Below are 18,138 nucleotides of genomic sequence, written 5' to 3'. Positions count from 1 at the left end.
TTTACATGTGCACCCGGCAGACTTTTGCCTTCTTCAGCTTTACATATGGGATGAGGGTTTTACATTTATATGGATTAGAAGATTTATTTGTGATTTGGGAAACAAACCAAAAAAAGATTGGATTATGATGTCAGATCTGAGATTAATAGATATGTCAATGTATGAACTATACAAATGTGATAAAAAATAGAATTATTCTTCTTTACTTTTGGTTTTCGATATTGAATCTGCCTAAGGTAGAATGAATATGGATAGGTAATTGTCCCATATGTCCATGTGTTGATTCTATGGACACATATTCAAAAGGACAGACAGTCTTGTAGTGTTTAACTCAGAGTTGAAAGGTTCTGGGTTCAATCCCCCATGTCCATAGTCACAATTTATCTGTTTTATGAGACCAACAGACGAAAAAATTGGTAAATTATTATCAATTATCATAAGACATCCTTGAGCCAGATGCCCGCACCCTTACCTGCTCATTAATGGATGCACTATGTATCTCTTTGGATACAAGTGTGACCAAATAGTAAAAGGCTATTAAATACTGGTGAAATAAATTATTTGAACATCTAATCAAACATTATTTTAATATTTTTAGATCTCTCCTATCCTGACTGCAGAAATATTGCATTGCCAATTTGATACATCCATGATGCAAATCCCTAGCATAAACCACCCCTTTGATGTAGTCATCAACACGCTCAACCAACCACGAAACGAGTCGTACAACCCTGCTACATCATCCCGCCTTAATTACCAAATCCCCGTAGTGAACGCTATACTTTATACTGTAAATGGGTTTCAATTAAAAATTAATAGTACGAAATGTAACATTTCATACAAATAGTATTTTATATAGTGATAGCAACATAGTGCATTAAATAATACTTCGAATGCGATTGGTTTCCTTGTCGGTCAATCAAACGCAGGAATCATGGTTGGCCGAGAGCACAGAGGGTTTTCCACGTCAGTGTGTTTACCAAGAAGACTGACAGCTGCTTAAATTTAACACATTACAAACTTTTATTTCCGACTATCAAAGCTACAAATCAATTTCTACCGATAATGTATTTCACGTGGTGTAAATGTCCGTAAACTGTAGATTCCCTGGGTCTGTTGTCGCGTATTGAACTTCCTATTGGTCTACCTATTCAGTGTTAGCCGGCTAGCCTGTTCAATTAGCCTAGCTAGTTAGCCCAGTGGTTCGCCTGCAGGACTCCATCTTGTGTTGAAGTTGGTAATTTAACCACACAGAGGTAAGTTATTTAATCTTGACATCACCATACCTGCACTGTGGATGTTGTCGTTTACCCATGGTGCCGTAGAAAGATAGAGGTGGAAATTGAGGCTAATATGACGTGGATATCAAGCTAGCATGTTATGCCAACTTGACCACAGGAACACAGCCGGTTTTATTGGTTACACATCGCAGTTTTGCTATTAGTACAAACGAAACTCATTTTTACACATTAGAGGAGTGTGTCTCATGTTAAGTGCGGTCTATGTCGTATTATATGTTTTAGCAGGGATGGTAATGGACCTACGTGGTTAGCATCGTCATTTTACTAATCAGCTGATCATCCAGTTATTGCAGGTAAACTCGGGAAGACAGTTCGCAAGATCTGTATTTAGCCTTGGAATAAGGACTATTTCTTAATGTCTTCGTTTGTCTACGAGAATTGCCATAACAATTCAATGCATTCTACCAATGGATCAATATATTTTGTTACATAATGATTGGTCAATGTATTCTAGGCCTGTGTAATCTATATGTTTTTGGTAGGGATTTGTGTGTACCGGTATGGATTTTAAACTGTTCTTGATGATAGTTTATTCCCAAGAGAAGGTATTTCATCCTTTCAATGAGAAGGTTAACCTGTTGGGTGGAGTGCAAGCCTAGGGGACTGCATCATTACATCAGGTTCTGGGCTCGAACCCAATGTCTGCAGTCTACCTGAGCAAGATTCCTAACCCCACCTCCTTCTTAATGTATCTAAATGCATTCACTCTTAGGTGCTTTGGATGACAGCATGTGATCAACATTGAATGTAGAATGGTATTTTCATAACAATATATCTTCTAAGGTAACCTGTCAAGGTTTTTCTGAAAATGTATTGCGGATGAAACGATTATCCGTAGAAAAACTTTTCTGTTCTCATTTCAGAAGGCAGGATGGTGGACAAGAACATCTACATCGTCCAAGGAGAGATCGGTACTGTGGTTGGAGCAATCAAGAGGAACTCTAGATGGAACACCCACACTCCACTGGTACTTTCATCACAATCTCAATTTAGTTATTTTGCTCTGAACTTTCTGAAGTTGAGATGACCGTATCGTGTTGCAATGGCAATGAGTTTCGCTGTTATGAAATGCTGACTTCTGTTGAATTTTGTTTGACAACAAATACTTTCAGAATTCTTTCAGAAATGTACTTTCAGAAACGTTTTTCTTTAGAAGAATAATTTACATGCCATGTTTTATATCGATGTCCCAATGTGTAACATTTCACCTAGCTTAAAATAATTTTGACGCATCTGTAATCAATGCTGATCGATAGTGATTTCATATAATGCTATCAGTAAAATCCCATCCTATAATTAATATACCGGTATTCTACAAATGAAAAAGCCTGTTGCTCACTATTTGTTTTAACTTATCGTAAAATCGTCTCCTGCCCACTATTTTAGAGGGGCTCAATCTTACATTTGATGACTTTAAGAGAGGCCAATACAAACCAACCAAAAAGTGTTTAGTGGAGGGGCAAGTGCTTCGGAGATGGTGGCAAGCTGGGTTTGTACCCTGAAAATGGGCATTATCATATCTGATTAAACCGGATATAGAGACTGCTGTAGGCAATATTTTTGAGTTAGAAAGAGAGAGCAGAAGAAAGTATTGAGATATATTGTATCAACACACCTGTGGTTGAGCTTTGTTGACGTTGTGTTCGAACATGTGATTGAGAGTCAAGTTGGATTCCCCAAACCAGAAGAGATGCCCTGATGTTGACCTCAAAAATTATCTTAGAGCAGTCTAAATGCCCGATTGTCTCATACAGCAGCCCTTCCCACTTACTAATAGCTGACGGTTGGCTATGACATAAAAAAAGAAAGATCTACAACTAAAAACCTTGATGGGCGAACGCTCTGCAACGGCAATCTCAAATCAAAACGCTAAACGAGCATTGCATGTTTAAGGAAGTAGGTGATAAAGAAGGGTTTAATAGTTCGGTTCGTTTTACCTTTATTACCCCAGGGTAGGCTCTCTGTCATCAAATGCTTCCTTCCTGCTCCGTGCCCAAACAGAAAAGTCACGTGATCGAGCATATCTGACTGTGGCCCTTATCTTGATGTTATCTACTGACCAACAAACAATCGCACCACAATCACTGACAATTTGATATTGGTCATTGTCATACTTATTAACAAAGTCCCCATGATATAATTATTAGAAACACTGATATTTTATGTCTGCTTTGTCAAAATGAGCTTAAATTAGGTGTCTTTTTTTTCTTTGCCGACTGTGTTTCAATCCATTCTGAACTGTACCCGTTCATGCACCGAACCGTGCGTGTCTTCCCTGGCAGTACGATTCTTTTGAATAGAACTGTTCCACCCTAAGTGAATACCGGGCCTAATCGGGTAGTACGGAGTGCTCCGTCCCCTCATCGTCCTGCCTCTGTTTGATTACATCAATGTTTTCTATTTGTTAGGGTATATTTTATCAGCCTGTATTATAGCATATCATATAGAGAACGGTCTCACACATCGTCATCCCCATCTCGTTTTTTCACAGCCATTTATTCTGCAAAGTGACAGTAGAGGCAGTTGGTAATTCTCCGCTTCGTCCATGGATGGCTGTGGGAAACCTTGCAATATGTAGATGTAGTCGAGGTATACTTTGTGTATAACTTTGTTTTTGAATATGAAACTGTGTAGTGCAGAGGACATGTTAATTGTCAATACTCACATTAAAATCGGTATACACGGTATGTTATGTATTTAATACTGTATTTATAGAAGTGTTATACTTAAAACCTGCACTATTACACTTTTGTTTCAACATAAGTAACGTTTAACTGGAACTCTAATTCGATTATTTATCTCACTAAACCAGTTTGGTCTGTCGAGTAAACGTTGACCAAAGTAAATTCTAACGCAAATATCCGGTTGCAAAATTAAGAATAAGAATCTTCCCAGATATTTGTCACTACTTCTAAAATATTGGGCCTTCTTTATTCAAATTCTATGCAAAACCAGAGCATTGGATTTGCACAGCTTGTCCTCAGATATCCTCATCATCTTGAATGGTGCCAAGACCATGCAAACTATGTGCCCTTTTTTTACTCTATGACCAGGATGAAGAACAAGACCCTTTGCTCAGCAGTTTCGCCCAACTCAAGGACATCCTCAACTCCATTAAAGGTAAGTTCATCCAAACATCACACGTCAATCAGATGCATCACCAAGTCAACTCAATTCAATGAGTTGTACAGCCCTTGATCACAGGTACCAAGGTCTCCAAGGGCTTCAACGGCCACATTATTCATCCCTCAGGCCTCGAACACATTTGCATATCCCTAATTTATCTGCTATAGATCCATAATTACTAAATTTATGATTTTTAAACCACATTGGGCCAATGCATAAATGAAAAATTACAAAAAACAAAATATTCTTAAAATATTCACACGTTTTATGTTAGTCAGGCCCTCGATCAAATTAGTGTAAAAAATTATATCTGTGTTTATCATAATCATATCCATAGATGTATCTGTCTTTCTGTAATACCATTCACCAGCTCCTAGCGCCAGATAGAAACCGTGTGCTATATTCCCCTCTTCTGATCCTCCTGTTCCAGCAGTGGCTTATTCCGTGCCAAGTATCTCTTGTACAATACATCACTTGGGTAAATCCTAGCTAGCTGAGACCCCGAGGTTGAACATATTCAGATTTGCTATTGTAAAGAGTCGGGTTATCCCGTGTCTGAGGAGTAATATGATATTTAATCAGGTGCGCGGTGTATATTTCCATGGAGAAACGTTGTGGCCTTTCGCATTGTCAATATTATTCCTCTCGGTGTCTCGCCGTGCATGGGGCTGTTTTGTGGCTGCTGAATCATACGGGAGTCCCAATGAAACAGGATTGCTGTTTGCTCATCTTTTATCCAAATGCTCCTTTGAGTGACACCACAGTGTTGGGGACGGGGTTATAGGCAGGGGTACGACTGTTGTACAGATTTTTCCAGGTGAAGCAGTGCTTTGTGGGAGGAGGAAAATTATATTTATTTTATTTGCCTACCAGGAGAGGTACTCAAATGTTTGAATATTTATTGGATGGAGCATAATATACAGTGATATTAAATCTACATATTTGAATGTTAGAATGTGACAAAAATATTACTATACAAGATAAACGACGCAAGGGATAGCATGCAGACAGAAAGTGACAAACTTATTAAAGCCTTGCAGATTCCACATGAATGAAGTAGAATTCGTGTCATTTCTAAAAAATATTGAATGTATATATTTTCTTTTCTAATATGTCAAACCACTATTTAACAATTTCTTAATTGGCCAGCTTGCCTTGGTCCCCTAAATCCCAAATCACCTTTCCTGAAATATCTTTTGTCTTTAGGGTGATTGCTTCAAATTGTATCAAAGCATTCCACGTGCTCTCTCTCTATATATATGCCATTTGGCGGATGCTTTTATGTCTTGCAATACCCTGAGAGCATACATTCCTGGCAAGGGTGGCCCCCAGTGGGAATATACCCCCTGACCATGGCAGTGTTAACGCCTTGCTCTACCAGTTGATTTGGACAAGGACCCCTCGTCTCTATACTTGTCGTTTGTCTAGCTTCTAGACTTGTTTCTCTGGTTGTAGAGGACTGAAGATCTGAGCTACCCGCGGTGTAACCGTGGTAACAGTGATTGATCTCGTGCGAGCTCCAGCGCGTGTGTGTAAACTGAGCGCCGCTAGTCCTTGGTCCCTGGGGGGCCAGGCAGTCAGTCCAGATCGGCGGTTAACCCTGTGTGTCGTCATGGCTTTGCAATGAGAGCGCTTGGAAGGGTCCAGAGAAGCTGGGCAGGCCAGCGGCGGTAGCAGCCGGCAGCCAGAGGAGAGATGCAACACATGGACCTCCAGTCTTCTCTCTCTGTGTGTGTGTGTGTGTGTGTGTGTGTGTGTGTGTGTGTGTGTGTGTGTGTGTGTGTGTGTGTGTGTGTGTGTGTGTGTGTGTGTGTGTGTGTGTGTGTGTGTGTGTGTGTGTGTGTGTGTGTGTGTTGGCCTCCTCCTGGGAATGCCTCCACCGACAGAGGAGATGGACAGGCACTGCTGCTCCAGGGGCCTGAGAGGAATCTGCTTCACATTTTCACCCTTCGTCCTCCTCCACCCTCACTACAACCACCGTACCCCTTCTCACACCCAACCTTTACTCTGTGCCAAAAAACAACCAAAACCTTGCCAGTGATTCATGGCTTCAACTGAGCAGCCTGCGTTGCTCATATCTTTGACATCAACCCTTATTCTCGCCCACATTCTGTGGGTGAGACGACATCCGGAATATCAAGTCAAAATTACTATTAAGTTCGATGGCAAAAAGACGAATATTTAGAAACCGTACATTAAATCACTCCTTGTCTCAATGTCTCTCAATCGCCATGTCCATGCACTTTGGCGTGACTGGAAGACTCAACTGATACAGAACGAAGAAGAGGCTTAATTGTGTGCTTGGCCAGACTTTTTTTTGAAGCAAAACAAAATTGCACTAGGTCTTTCACTTTCCCTCTTTCAACCCCACTCACCCAAGTCTACTTGGTGGGAGAACGGGGACACACACACACACACACACACACACACACACACACACACACACACACACACACACACACACACACACACACACACACACACACACACACACACACACACACACACACACACACACACACACACACACACACACACACACACACACACACACACTGTGTGTGTGAAGTCTTCAGGGTGGGCTGTGTTGCTCCCGGGCCCAGCTGTCGGCTTATTGAAAGCCCAGTAATTCCGTTTGGTCTGTTGTGTACCTTAGCTCCCTCTCACAACACAAGGCAGAACCAGCGAAGGAAAATATGGATTAGACCCCACCAGGTTCCTCAGCATCCCTCTCTCTCTTTCATTCTCCATCGTCTCTGTCTGACGTTCATTTTGGCTTTTTCTTTCTCTCTCTCTCTCTCTGATTCACAGGCTCTCTTTGTGAATTCATTCTCTGATTCTCTTCTCTTTTTCTTTCTCTGATTTTATTGTGTACTCTCTGTCTCTTTTTCTCTCGCTCTCGCTCTCTCTCTCATTCCATTGTTGAAGGTTCTGTATTTGTGTGATTGACAGGGGCATGTGTGCTTGCAGAGCGATACAGCTGGAGGTGTATCATCTGCAATTTTAGTTGGGTAAATATAGCTAGCGGTCTTGTCAAGCAGAGAGATAAATTGTTCTGGGAAAGGAAGTGTTGTCTCATACGATAAAAAAAAAAAGACAAAAAATTCCCTACAAGTCCTGGAAGACTGAAGACCTTTCCTTGATTCGAGCAGTGGTGGTGTTGGTGGGTGGATATTTTTTTTCTTTTCTAAACAAAGAAACCCCAGTTATGGGCAGCCAGGGAACATGTGTTGCAGCGGCTCAGCGCTGCCTCACTCCTCTATAAAGTCATAGCAGATGAAGATGGGCTTAGGGCTCCTCTTTAAATGGCATGTCTCAGCTTAGGGCTGCTTTCTACTATTCTTCCAGAAGTATATTCTCGTAATCAGTTTTTGCCCCCCCCCACCCCCCCACTGTTTAGTGACCAATATAAGTTTCCAAAATACTTATCTTAAAATATTTAGAGAATATACATGACATATCCCAGTTGGACGTTTTCTTTTTTTATATGAATGCTTGACCCATGATCTGAGTTAAGGAGGGACTGTTTATTCACAGACAGGGTTTGTAATAAGGATGTGAGCTTAACCTTAATTTATTATATACTATTAATTTTTAAGTTATTTTATTTCCATGTAGTTAATATTCGTTAGAGCTGTTAAGTCCTTTCCCTCCCGATCATGTGAAACTTCTGCTGTCCATGAGTTGGAGGGCTTGGGACTAAATGCATCGTATGCCGATGACAACCGCTGCTATGTGGACCTGCATGGTCTGCCTAATCCAGCCACAACATTGGAATTGCTAACAAGTAACTAGTAGATACAAATTGGCTCTGAGGTATGGTTTGGGCCGCACAGCGAGGCCCAAATCTCTTAACCCATGCAGGACATGATCATTTTTTGATGCCATAACGTTTTCTTTGCATTAGATTTTTTTTTTTTATCACTGAGCTGTAGATTGAGTCTTCTGCCTCTTGCAAGACATTGACCCTGAGGTATGGTGTGTGGGATCCACATCAAACAGACAAATCTGTCTGAATCCCCTGTTGAATAATTCGGTGGATTTGTGTTGCGGCCGCTCTTGATGCCTCGGGAGAGTAGGATAGAGATACAGTGATTCATTCAGTCATACATTGTATTCAATCCCATGCCCAACATCTTTCCTTCCTATGCCTCCCTTTTGTTATGCAGAAGTCTGCTTCAGTCCCAGGTTTTTTTTTTTTTTTTTCTTCTTTGAGATCTATTTCTCTTCCTCCCCCACCAACCCTTGCTCAGTCTATAGTGAAGGTGAGTCTGTCTAGGAAGCAGTCCTCCCCTAAATCCCTTCATTTTTATTCATACAAATACAGGTTTAGAGATTCAGACGCCGGCCAGATTCCAAGCCAGAGTGGCCCTTTGACTGACAGCTTCCTTCATTCCCTTTTATTTTTTCCCCAACACTAACTCAATTCACAAGCACACCTCTAATTGACTGGAATCACCTGCAAGGCACCGGAGGCGCCGCTCAAGAAGGGGGGGTGCAAACGGGAGGGGGGGGGGGAGACACAATGGCAGTGGGTTCGGCAAAGGAAAAGCATGGAGGCTGACCTTATTACTGACCCGTTCAAGTAATTATCTCGCTGACCTCCTGGCAACAGGCAATTCAGCACCCGTATAAGTGACTTTAAGGGCGCAAAGAATCTTTTAAGGCAATTTTCTCGATTTTTATTTGTATTATTTTCATTCGATAGATTTGGCTTTAATCATTGCGTTTTATCACATCCACCATGTAAGGGCATAACTTAAGATCAGTCACATTCTTGCAGTGTTTCACATCTTTGCAATCTAAAAAAAACTTTGTTTCAATTGAACTAATCCATCCCATAACTTAGGACCTGTCCTAATTCATCTAATATTTCTGTCATGTCTGTCAACATGAGCGAGCCTGCACGCTTCTCGCTTTGTCTCTGTCTGTCTCTCTGTCTTATTTCAAGGTCAAGTGCGTGGCCTCCCCCCCCCCCTCCCATCACCCCTTCCCCCAGCTGTGCTCAGCCAGCCTTGTCCAGGCTTCGGCCCTCTGCCCTTTTAACCTCACTCTTCAACTGCCCCTCTTCTCCTCCCTCCCCTGTGCCACCTGATATTGGGACATATATCACTCCAATTGAGGTGCCGGAGTGCAGCTGGCGGATACCAGATGAAGACGACCCCATAAGTCATATCGGTCAGCCACTAAAGGAAATATGTTTACACACACAAAAGTATCTTGGCTTAAGGAGAATCTGGCTTATGTAAACTCTCTGCATGTCTGCACTGTCACGTCAATGGCCTACATGTTTAGTCCTAATTATTATAACAAATGTTATTTATAGAGGAGGTTGCAAAGCAAAGTTATGAAGTCTTTCAAGCACGAGATCCACATTCATTTGTTTTCAAACAGATTTTTAAGTTGCTGTAAAATAACAACCAAGAAAATATGTTGAATAAATTGACCTAGAAAAGTAAACATATGTATACTTATTTTAACGTGCATACAAAGAAATACATAGAAAAAAATAATTTCCTTTTGAAATCCTTGGGGCCTCAGCCTAGCAAATTGTTTAATAGCTTGTTTGGGGAATTAAATGTTTCAAAAATATTTTATACATTTTAATAATAATGCTGACGCCTGTGTTGGACATTGGAGTCGCGCAGATACTGCGAAGGTGTTAGTGGTTACTGGATGTCTAAGGGGGAAGGAGCTCACAGGACATGTGGTTCGCGCAGGCAGGACTTGACATCAACTGTCCACCAAAGAGCAACCTGAGTTAAGAGGTGTTGCATAGTTGCTAAATGGGAAGAGCAGAGTTTCCATTGCCCTGGATTGGAAAGTATCCTGTCTGCGGCTCCCCCCTGTCTTCATATCCCTCCATGTCAAGGAGGAATGATAGCCCAGGGACACGTCCGCTTGGCAAGGTTAATAAGTTGGCGAGGCGATCAGCGATGAGCCTCCAAGTCTTCTCACTTGGCCCTTGGTACGAGAGTGCCTTGATTCACATTGAGGTGATCAGGAAAACACATGGCCCACATTAATGAAACCAACTAGGAGATAAACGGGGAGCAATTCATTGAATAACGAGCATTTGATGTGTGCCATCTCAAATTATGCCAGTGTTGCAAGTAAGCCGGTGAGATAATCCCCTGGCCCACGCTGTGGTAATAGTGCTCATCAAATGTCACTTGATTTAATGGGGGGGGTTCCCTCCACCAGACAGCCTGCCACCTAGCGCTGGTTAGTAGCTGTAAATCTAGCCAGTTAACAGTGCTCTAACCGGGGCCTGACAGGCAGGGCTTAGGCCTAGTGTGAAAAGGGGATGCAACTGTTGTCCTGTTTCAGAGCCTCTCAACAATGTGCTGAGTGGATGGAGGGTCCCAGCAGAGGGCCATTAATCAAAGTGCTCCAGGGTGTCTGTCTGTGCAGGGTGGTAGGTGGGCCTGGGCTGGTGCTGGTGGTGGTCCGGCCCCAGGTCTCTAGGCTGGAGGATTTTTAGGGGCGATGGCTGAAGCGGAGTGGACAAAGCCTCAGGGGAACACAAACTGGTCCTCAATAGGGGGTTTGACGAATAAAGGCGGTCTGGGGTACAGGGATGGTCTTCAGACCCACAATGATGCCTCCTCGATGATGGTCTTAAACTAAACTGGTCCGGGTGAACCTTGTGTTCATCACGGATTCTCAGGAAAATACCCTGAAATGTACCTAAAAGTCCTCACCTTCTTCGTTGTTGATTCCTTCTTTGATGGCCTACTATTATTTATTCTAAACAACGATATAGTATAAAACTGAATTTAGATAATACAAAGGTACAATCGTTTTGCTATGGAAAGCATCGGAAGTGCACAGTAGCCCCCAAAACAAAATCAAAAGGGCCCCCCTCTCCTCTCTTAACCATGGTCTTCACAGCCTAGGAATAGCCTTCTATACTGGTCAAGGCTCTGCTAATGTTTTGTCCACTATGAACCATTTGTTGGAGGCTTATTTTTTTTATCTCTGCCCTACCTGGATTGTGTCGTAATGTCCTGTTAAGGATGTTCTTATGAGGTGGTTATTGACATTTGGCATGAGGCCCACCACGCTGCTGTTGGCCCGGGGGTCAACGAGGGTTTTGGTTCAGAGTTCCTCTTTAATGACTTCACACTGTGCGCATGGAACACCAATAAAGAGCAGGGGGTATTTAGGTAGGGTTTGGGACGTTTCAACACCTTGGACGACCCACGGCAGATACTAACGCTGGAGGTCTGGTCTATAAACAGCCCTAGGGCGGCCGGCACGTGGTGACACTTTGGCGGGCCGGACTGCATAGTACAGATTGACAATACAGCCTGGCATTGGCAATTTTTGGAGGTGCTAAGTGTTTGTTTTCAGCATGCAAGTTTAGCTTCAGGGTGTCTGAGACAAAGGGTTGGGGAGGGGGTTACAATGGCAACACTTGCTATGCTTTTGTTCTCTTTGTACTGACCACCTAGGGGGGGATGTATTTGAATAACATTTTCCTGTTTCCATATTTGGGTGGTCGACGTGATTAGATGCTGTCATAAGCCACACAGCACCAAGTTTCATTTTGACGTGATTTACTATCTTGAAACATTTGGCTAAGTTATGGCGTTAAGTTATGATTTGGAAGACAACGTTAAGCTCCTGCTTGAACTCGGCTGCATGTAAATGAGCCTTGGCGTGGTGCCAGGGTTTATAGGTCACGGGGTGGGTCAGACAGTTGTGTTGGTCAGACAGCCTATAATTCATCGTCCAAAGCTAGCACGACCCTCCATCCTTGGCTCCATTCTCCAGTTAACATCCTTCAATCATAGCATTAGTCACTAGTCACCTCAAGTTGCCCCCTCTTATTCATCCGAGGACCTATAACACATAATAATGATGATGATAATTTCGACTAAGGTCGTACCGCAGGCCACCCTGTGTGACCTATTGATCAGGGGGAACATGAACATGCATTGCTTTACTGCATGATTACAATACAAGGTCTGCAGGAACGCATCGTGGGGGCTACCCTCAGTAATCTCCTCAGTATAGTGGCAAAGCCGGCCAAATCAAAAGGTACAGTCCACCAGCTCTCTAGGCGGTGGCGGTGTGGAGGAGCTCGCGGGTGGGGGTGCGGTGCTTTTTGTTGTTGTAGAAAATAAGGGCCAATATTAGTATTGCTGGGATGGACTGTCTTGTGCGGCGCTCACCTCCTTAAGCCTCCCGCGCCCCACTGTGAATCCCAGACTGCATTGATGGACGGGGTTAACAAACCTCTCGGCAGCACTGCCCACCACACCCCCCACATACATGTATTCACGCGCACACGCACGCACACATTCACAGTGTCTCTTGACACACATGCACACAGCTGCTTGTTATTTCATGGTCCATAAGGATGCTGTGACCACGGACATTGTAATTCACATATCCAATCGGATAAGCTCTGCATTGCACATTAGTTTCAAACTGATATTCTCACAGATGCGTGAACGTATGTACACAGATACACACTTGACCGGGAACATTGCGGCTGGCGCGCAGTTGTTTGTAACGCATGTATTTGAAGGACTGTACCAGGAGTGATTTTTGATTTATCACCATGGCTGGAGATTCACCCTGTCTTTAACAAAGGTTCTGTGCATAGCTGTATAAAACGACGGATGTTTTATTCTTTCCCCCTGCTTCCTTATGGCATTTTGTTCACTTATATTGACGTTGAAAGCGTGTGGACGGGATCCTGAAACATGAAAATCTGGTCCTGCAACTACGGCTGGCCAAATGTTGGTATTATGAGGTTTTATGGCGATGTAACAACCTTATGTGTGGTGGAATGCAAACATATTGGCGGGGAACTATAAGCAATGTTCCTCAATGCGAAGATTCTCATTTTCAGATGTGTTGAATTTGGTATATGTTATTGTTGCATATGCAGAATATTTGGTTGCAGAATTTAATTTAACATTTAATAAATTATGTGGATGATTTTCTATGTGTGCAGTCTACCAAATCATTACTTCTTGCACCTGTCCGGTTAATATTTAAGTTTAACTTAATTTCGTTCTCAAAACAGTCCTGTTATTTCTGTTTCTGGTCCAACTCATGATCACATGAATCAGGTTATTGTGTAGACTTTGTTTTTCCATGGCAAAACAATTGTTTAACACAATCCATACCTGCTCCTTGATGACCTGCGTCTGAAATCCCTTGTCAAACTCACTTTGGATAAAAATCTGCTCTTATCCAACTTCCCTTTTGAAAAAAAGTCAGCTAAATAACAGAATAGTACAACGGTGTATGAATCCATTTCTGTTTGTTTAATTGGAGAGTATGTATTTGGGTTTAAGGGGACAGGGTCGGCTGCACCACCATGTTTATTGAACTTGGCCCCCAGCCCACTTGCTGCTGTTGTTGTTGTTGTCTCGTTACAATTCAGTGAGTGGCTGCTGTTGTCTCTCTCCTCCCTCGCCCCTTCCATACCCTCCCCTCTGTTTCACGCCGATGCGGAGGGAGGGGAGAAGTTCCACTGGGGTCTTCTGAGTAGAGGTTGGCATTAAAAGATGTCCTATTTCTGGTCTGCAGCTGGGTTGTTTGAAGGCGGCGTGCGCAGTGGAGGTGAAATAGGTCAAAGTACTGTCGTGTCCAGGGACGGGGGCGGCGGTGAGTGGGGGGTGGGTGGTGTGAGCTGGCAGCTGGCGGAGCAGACCTAGTGGGCAGGCATGTCCACTACACAGGCTGATTAAACAACTGTCTGCATTGCAGGGCGTAAATATTGAATCAGGGGGAGCAAGAGGTGACTTACTGCGGCGGGGGCCCTTCAAAGCCGTTGATGTGGCCCGTCTTAAATAGCATGTGGATCAGTGCCGCCCATTACAAATTTTGACTAAAGCTTCCCCGCTGACAGGGGAGCGAGCCGGCCTGGCTGCGACCGCCCCATGCAGCTGACCGGCAGACATGCTAACAACCCCCGCCGCGAGAAGGTGTTGATTGGCCCGCAAGCAAAATAGACCTGACGATACATTCAAGAGCACCACCACCCAAGCGCACGCACACACACGCACACACACGCACACACACGCACACACACGCACACACACGCACTTAAACACGCACAGACACACACAGACGCACACAGACATTATTGTTTTGATGCTTTATTTTTTCCCAACGTGACAAATAAATAATTAGCATCTCCAAGCTCTGATATTGATACTACCCGTGTATTTTATACATTTTGTCAAATCGTGTGCTGGTTCTTTTTTATTTGTATGATATTTTCATTTGAAATCCTGTTCTAGCTCTCAGATTAAACCCGTTAATCCTGTCATAAAGCAGGTGTTGATTTGAACACCGTGATTTGTGTGTTGGTTAATTACGATCCCTCTTGGCGTGCTCCTTCTCGCCACCCTCCCCAGCTCGTACCATATTTTGGCCATACGAGGCCATCTCCAGCCATCCCAGCTATGCTGATAAGTCCTTGTTGGTTTTAAACAGTAAAAATTCCGGCTGGACTTGCTGGAGCTGAGCAGTTTATGAGTGCTGAAATGCCCAGGCTGGATTTACGACCAGGGGTCCGACACTTGTGGAACAACCGTTGCCATGCGTCTTGTTTGTTCGGAGGGTGAGGGCCTGAGCTGCCCCTGGATCTGAGTGAGGGGGACAGCATTCAGATGGCGTGGGCTGGGGGGGCGGTGGGGGCTGGGGTGTTTTGAGGGTAGGGGAGTTTTGGGTTGGGCTGTGTACCTCAGACACGGCGGTCAGCAGGCCAGTGAACTTGTGAACCAGTGGGCATCACTGTTACTGTTGAGTCAAGTATAGGTCATGCTAATCCAGGGCTCAAGGCGCACATTCCTGTGAACTCAACACCTCAGATGTATAGGGCTGCTCTTTATATAGAAGAAACAGCGGGCTGGTCGTCCACCCCATTCGATCCCAAGGAAAATAAATGTCTGAAGATTTGAAAGGAGAAGGCAATGGACTGCAGGCCTAGACTTTTCCTTAATCCTCACCGCTGCAAATGTCAAGAGAGGCCGGTGTTGATTGTCAGCAGAATAAAGCTTTGTCTGTTAGTGTAGCTTTTCTAGTTTTCCCCTTTTTAGATGTCTAGAGGTCAAATGTGCCTCTGAATTACTTTATTCGCCAAAAATAGCAAAGGCTATCACGTAAATGGGGATAAATCACGTGTTCAGAAAACTGGTGGATATGGCTTTATAAATTGGGAATATGATGGCTGCACATTGAGCTTCCTTTGTCCTGTGGAGGTTAACAATTTGATAGTGTATCCTCCGGTCATTTGTCCTTTTTGAACATATCCGCTTTGAATGTCTTTGACCCTTGAACCACAGTTGTATGGTGGCATCGAGAATAATCCACCAAGATTCACTCCTCTCTCAGCAGACTTGTTAGGACCATTATGGGATTGATTAAACAAGAGCTCTTCTCGAGTGACATCAAAGTTTCAAATGCTAATCGCGTCATCCAGTAGAAGATCAACAGACTAAAGGGGCATGTCCGTTCCGTGTCCCTTCATACCAAAGGGTTTTCAGCTCAACAAATGGTTCTGTATGCTGTCTAGAGCTCTTCGCAATTAGTGGATTACCTCGACCAATCGAGAAACTACTGCCCAGAAAGTGAGTCGACGTTTGATGAATGGTCATCAGTCCGACATGTTTTTAGTTTTATTTTCATTGTGAAAGTGTTTACATTCCTGATTAACACAGATCTGTATGACTTAGTGTGTGTTTGTGTGCTCTCACTTGCAATTAATGACAACGATAAATGCTCACTATTTGCATACCCAAATGCATCCCATCCTGTGTGTAAAGGTAATGTTTGGCAAACCACCCGGTAAACTAGCATGAGCCACCTCCCTGGTGTGATGTCCACAGCCATCCCATCCTTTATTGTCTCTCACCCGGGCCATGCCTCTCTCTCTCTTAAACACACAGACACACACACACACAATACCCACGGCAGCCTTCTTTTAAGGTGACAAAAGGGATAACCAATACTTTTTCTGTTTATCCGAGGTGACATGACCAGTGGCGCAAGGGGACGAAGAGGCCCCGTGTTACCATAGCTAAATATACATCCCTGACAGCCACATAATAGGTTCCAGGAAGTTCAGTCGAAAATAAAAACAAAGCAACATTTCTAGCTGATTGGCTTTGAAAGGCTTGCTTTTCCTTGCTGAATGGAAAAATGTGGAGTTCAGCATTCCATGGCCGTGATGCCAGTGGGAGTGGATGGACGCAGCCTTGCGTGTGCAGAACGAGCTGGGTGCGATGGAGACGCATGGCGCTGCAGAAAAAAACCTGGTAAACGGGAAAGGTTTTTTTCCCCCCTCTGTGATGTTTTAAGAGGGCAAACAACAACAAACAAAGAGGGTTTAGATGTTTTAAAACCATGTTGAAATCAGGAGGAAAAATTCTAAATGCAAATAAGTGGCCGATGTGGTTGCTAATGCTTTTAACCCGATACGCTGTCGGTTTTCAGCCTTGGTGTTGGCACCCTTTCACTCTGTTTCCAATGGCTTTAAAGTGGCGTAGTGCATGAGGCCCACCACTTGTGGTTCTGGGCTAATAACCACGAAGCCTGCAGCATAAGCACAGTTGTCACAACCAAGAATTCAGTTGTAAACTGGATATAATCTCCCAGCAATGCCAAATATATTTGAAATACAATACTTTCTCTGTGGCCAATCTCAATTTTTCCTATCAAACTTTTTTCGGAACGGCCCTGAACACAGTAAAAGGAAATGAACACTGCTGAAAACTCTCAAATCCTCATAAAATGACCCCAAATTAGGAGGTTGAGGAGCAACACTCAAGCATACAATAAACCCAGCAGCTCGCCGGATGACCTCAGCGCCAGTGGCGTGAGGTAAATACGACAAGAGAGGAGTGCACATAATAAATCTTCAAAACTCAAGTAGCTCTCCACACACAACGTAGAATTTCCTTTTTTTGCTCTTCCACAGTTTCTTGAGCGAAAGCACAGCGAAGTGTTTACAAACACCTCCGTGTCCGTTGGAAGATTTTTGTCATGAATTCATAAGGATAATGCACTCCCTGGACCCATTCCCATTTGCTCAGCTGTCTGACATTACCCAACAGTATTCTCTGAGAAGCCACTTACCACGCCACGGTTTAGAGTTACTGCACTTCTGGCAACCAGCCCCACTATTAGACTCCAACGCCACTTTTGTAAATTATGTTTGTATTCTCTATTTTTTTTTTTTGGGTTCCATTGCCTCCCCTCCACCCCCCCCCCCCCCCCACACTCTGCCTCTCCAGTTTGGTTAAATGATGTGCTGAGAGATGTTTTATGACAAACAGCAAGCCCCAGGGAAGTGCACTTTATACATCACTGGAAGCGAGCTGCCATGTGAACCACAGTGAAGTGGTCTGGAGGAGGTGGTCTCTCCAGGCCTTCTCCAGCCACTCTGCGTCCGTCTCCGGTTGACGTGCCGAAGGAAGGATCCCCGGGTCTCCCAGAAGCCCGGGGTCCGGGGTTGGCAGGGGTCACAAAATACGAGAAGCTTCGCTATTGACACATCACATCCTGTTGTTCTGTTGACACATCCGTTTAGGAAAAGAAACCCAAACTAAAACCTGAGTGAACAGTCGTGTGCTGTGGCGAGATGTCCACTGCGGGAGGGCGTCAGGCGTTTGGCCTGCTGCCCTCCCTGGTACTCCATCATGATGTGCCATGCCTTTACCCCTGCAGCTTGTTATAGTAT

The 18,138-nt window shown here is 43.8% G+C and overlaps 1 protein-coding gene across 4 annotated transcripts in view; it reads left to right on the top strand.

Annotated features, from left to right (window-relative positions):
• Positions 1 to 922: 922 nt before the first annotated feature.
• Positions 923 to 18,138, top strand: part of gbf1 (golgi brefeldin A resistant guanine nucleotide exchange factor 1) — a 79,390-nt gene continuing 62,174 nt past the window's right edge. For 3 of the 4 annotated variants that reach the window (XM_060073442.1, XM_060073441.1, XM_060073444.1), the window contains exons 1-3: positions 923 to 1,256; positions 2,165 to 2,268; positions 4,355 to 4,421. In XM_060073442.1, coding sequence (XP_059929425.1) covers positions 2,173 to 2,268; positions 4,355 to 4,421 — 163 coding nt within the window. In that variant the 5' untranslated portion in view covers positions 923 to 1,256; positions 2,165 to 2,172. The remainder of the gene's footprint in view (positions 1,257 to 2,164; positions 2,269 to 4,354; positions 4,422 to 18,138) is intronic. The other variant, XM_060073443.1, reaches the window with a different exon arrangement.

The sequence above is a fragment of the Gadus macrocephalus genome, chromosome 15 (genome assembly GCF_031168955.1).
Source record: "Gadus macrocephalus chromosome 15, ASM3116895v1".
NCBI classification, from domain to species: Eukaryota; Metazoa; Chordata; class Actinopteri; order Gadiformes; family Gadidae; genus Gadus; species Gadus macrocephalus.
This window is presented reverse-complemented; position numbering and strand designations above follow the sequence as displayed.